General features: G+C 39.1%; 1 protein-coding gene across 1 annotated transcript; it reads left to right on the top strand.

Annotated features, from left to right (window-relative positions):
- The first annotated feature begins 664 nt into the window (after positions 1-664).
- On the top strand, positions 665-1198 carry LOC136832381 (uncharacterized protein aq_1476-like). Its single transcript, XM_067093290.1, has one exon. The coding sequence runs from the start codon at positions 665-667 to the stop codon at positions 1196-1198; it is 534 nt and encodes a 177-aa protein (XP_066949391.1).
- Positions 1199-2080: the final 882 nt, after the last annotated feature.

The raw sequence follows: 2080 nt of genomic DNA, 5'->3' as shown, positions 1-2080 counted from the left end.
AAACCGAAGCAAGTGTCAGATTTTGAAACGAAGTCTTTGTCTCGAGCGAGCAAGTATCACGCTCACAAAATCATGAGTTGTTACACCTTTGATGTTGTGAGCGTTTCGAAAATGGTACTGCTTCGGCAGTTCCATAATGATGATTGTAGGCATGGCATTTCCTGTGGTAACATTGTTTCTAAATTGGCTCTGTACCTTGGAACAGTGTTTACTCTTGGGCATCTTACAGACAAAATGAAATCTTATTGGATTAGAACACCCGAGCTGACACAACCTAGTAACGACAACAACAATGCAGTGTCTGTATTGAGAAAGGCTTATGAAACCAAGATTGAAAATCTTGAAACGGAATTTCAAAATGAAATTCAGGTACTTCAAAGTGAAAATTCTCTTTTACGAGCGACGCTGAAGAAGAAGGAGGAATTATTTGATAAAATGAATGAAGGCTTCGACCGCTTCAGACGAAGGATTGTCGATAATTTTACAGGAAGGATGGAAGAAGGTTCTCGCTTGTCCAGCGGATCTTACCAGGAAGAAGATTTCCTGGATATGATTGGACAAACTCTAAATGATCCACTTGAGACCGTGTTCCCTAAGCCATCCCTTATTAAAGGACCCAAGGAAAAATTACATTTAAGAGTGGGTCCTTAATCTCCGAAGGCGGATGGACAGACTGACAAAGGAGAATTATGCTCTGAAAAGGCAACAGCCTGAAAATCTCAGAGCAGAGAACGTTCGGCGTGAACAGACAGATTACTCAGCTCCTTCTGCAAACGTTTTGCAGAAGGAGGTGAGTAATCTTCGCGGACAAGATATTGAAATGGAGATAAAAACTGACCGAATTAAGAGAGAGAAAATTGAATGTGAAGAAACGATTAGCGATTTGGAAAAAGAGGTCCAGGACTTAGTAAAACAATATGAAAAAATTAAAACTGAAGTCAGTGACCTCAAGCAAGAGTTGACTAACCTTCAAGAGGAAAGTCTGGAAAAGGATGTGAAGATTGACCAGCTCATTATAGAAAACATGAAACTTGTAAAGACTATTAGCCGTTTGGAGGAGACGGTCCACAATTTAGTTAAAGAAAATGAGGAAATTGAAACAGAATTGCAAGGGCAGTTAAGAGATCTAATGGTAGAGTTCAGAGATCTTCAGGGTGGAAATATTTCCAAGGACATAAGCGGCTTAGAAGAGAACTAGAAGCATGTGAAAAGACAATCAGCAGTTTGGAGAAGGATCTGCGTTTTCTTAAGTATAAAAACGTAGACTTGGAGATGGAGACGAAGACTGATAACGGTTCAGAAGAGGACGTTTTTAAGTGGCCAATGGTGTATCAGTTCGCAAGACCTAAAAATGGAAACACAATGGAAGACTCTGATTGGTCAAGTGACGACGATTTCTCGAGTGATGATGACGATTCCTCAAGTGTTCCCTCCTGAAAGGATTAGGAATGCTATAATACTGAGGAGTTTAATGAAAGAAAATATATACAGCCTTAGCAAGTGGATGCAAAAGGGATATGAATGAAATATGAAGACTAGGAAAAACCCGCAAGTTAATCCCTGTAACCACCCAAAATATTAGAAAATCTAAAAATAATAACCATGAAGTTTTTAAAAGAATCCCACCAAAATAAAAAAAATTACAAAATCCCATATAATGAACAAATGAAAAACCTCTAGAATAAAAAAAAAAAAGGAAAAGTTAACCTCTGGCGTGGCGTAAAAACCCGCAAGTTAATGCATCCAACCTTCAAAATACTAGAAAATCTCCCAAAATTAATATGAAATTAAAGAATCCCCAAAAATAAACAAAATAAACAAATCCCGCAAAGAAAACAATTTAAATACCGCAAAAAATAAAAGAAAAGGTTAGGAGGCGATCCCATCGAAACTAAATGGGGATGTGAATCCCCACAAGCCAAAGTGGTGGAGGCGATCCCCACAAAAATAAAAATTGGGGGCGATTCCCCACAAGCCAAAATGGGGAAGAGATCCCCCACAAAAAGAGCTGGGGAGGTGATCCCCGACAGACTAAAGTTGGTAGGCGATCCCCCAGAAAAAAAAAACTTGGGAGGCGATC

This window comes from Macrobrachium rosenbergii, chromosome 49 (assembly GCF_040412425.1).
Source record: "Macrobrachium rosenbergii isolate ZJJX-2024 chromosome 49, ASM4041242v1, whole genome shotgun sequence".
NCBI classification, from domain to species: Eukaryota; Metazoa; Arthropoda; class Malacostraca; order Decapoda; family Palaemonidae; genus Macrobrachium; species Macrobrachium rosenbergii.
This window is presented reverse-complemented; position numbering and strand designations above follow the sequence as displayed.

What these genes read in the sequence shown, in the direction of transcription:
- LOC136832381 (XM_067093290.1), top strand. Translation starts at nt 665, where the DNA reads ATGGACAGACTGACAAAGGAGAATTATGCTCTGAAAAGGCAACAGCCT.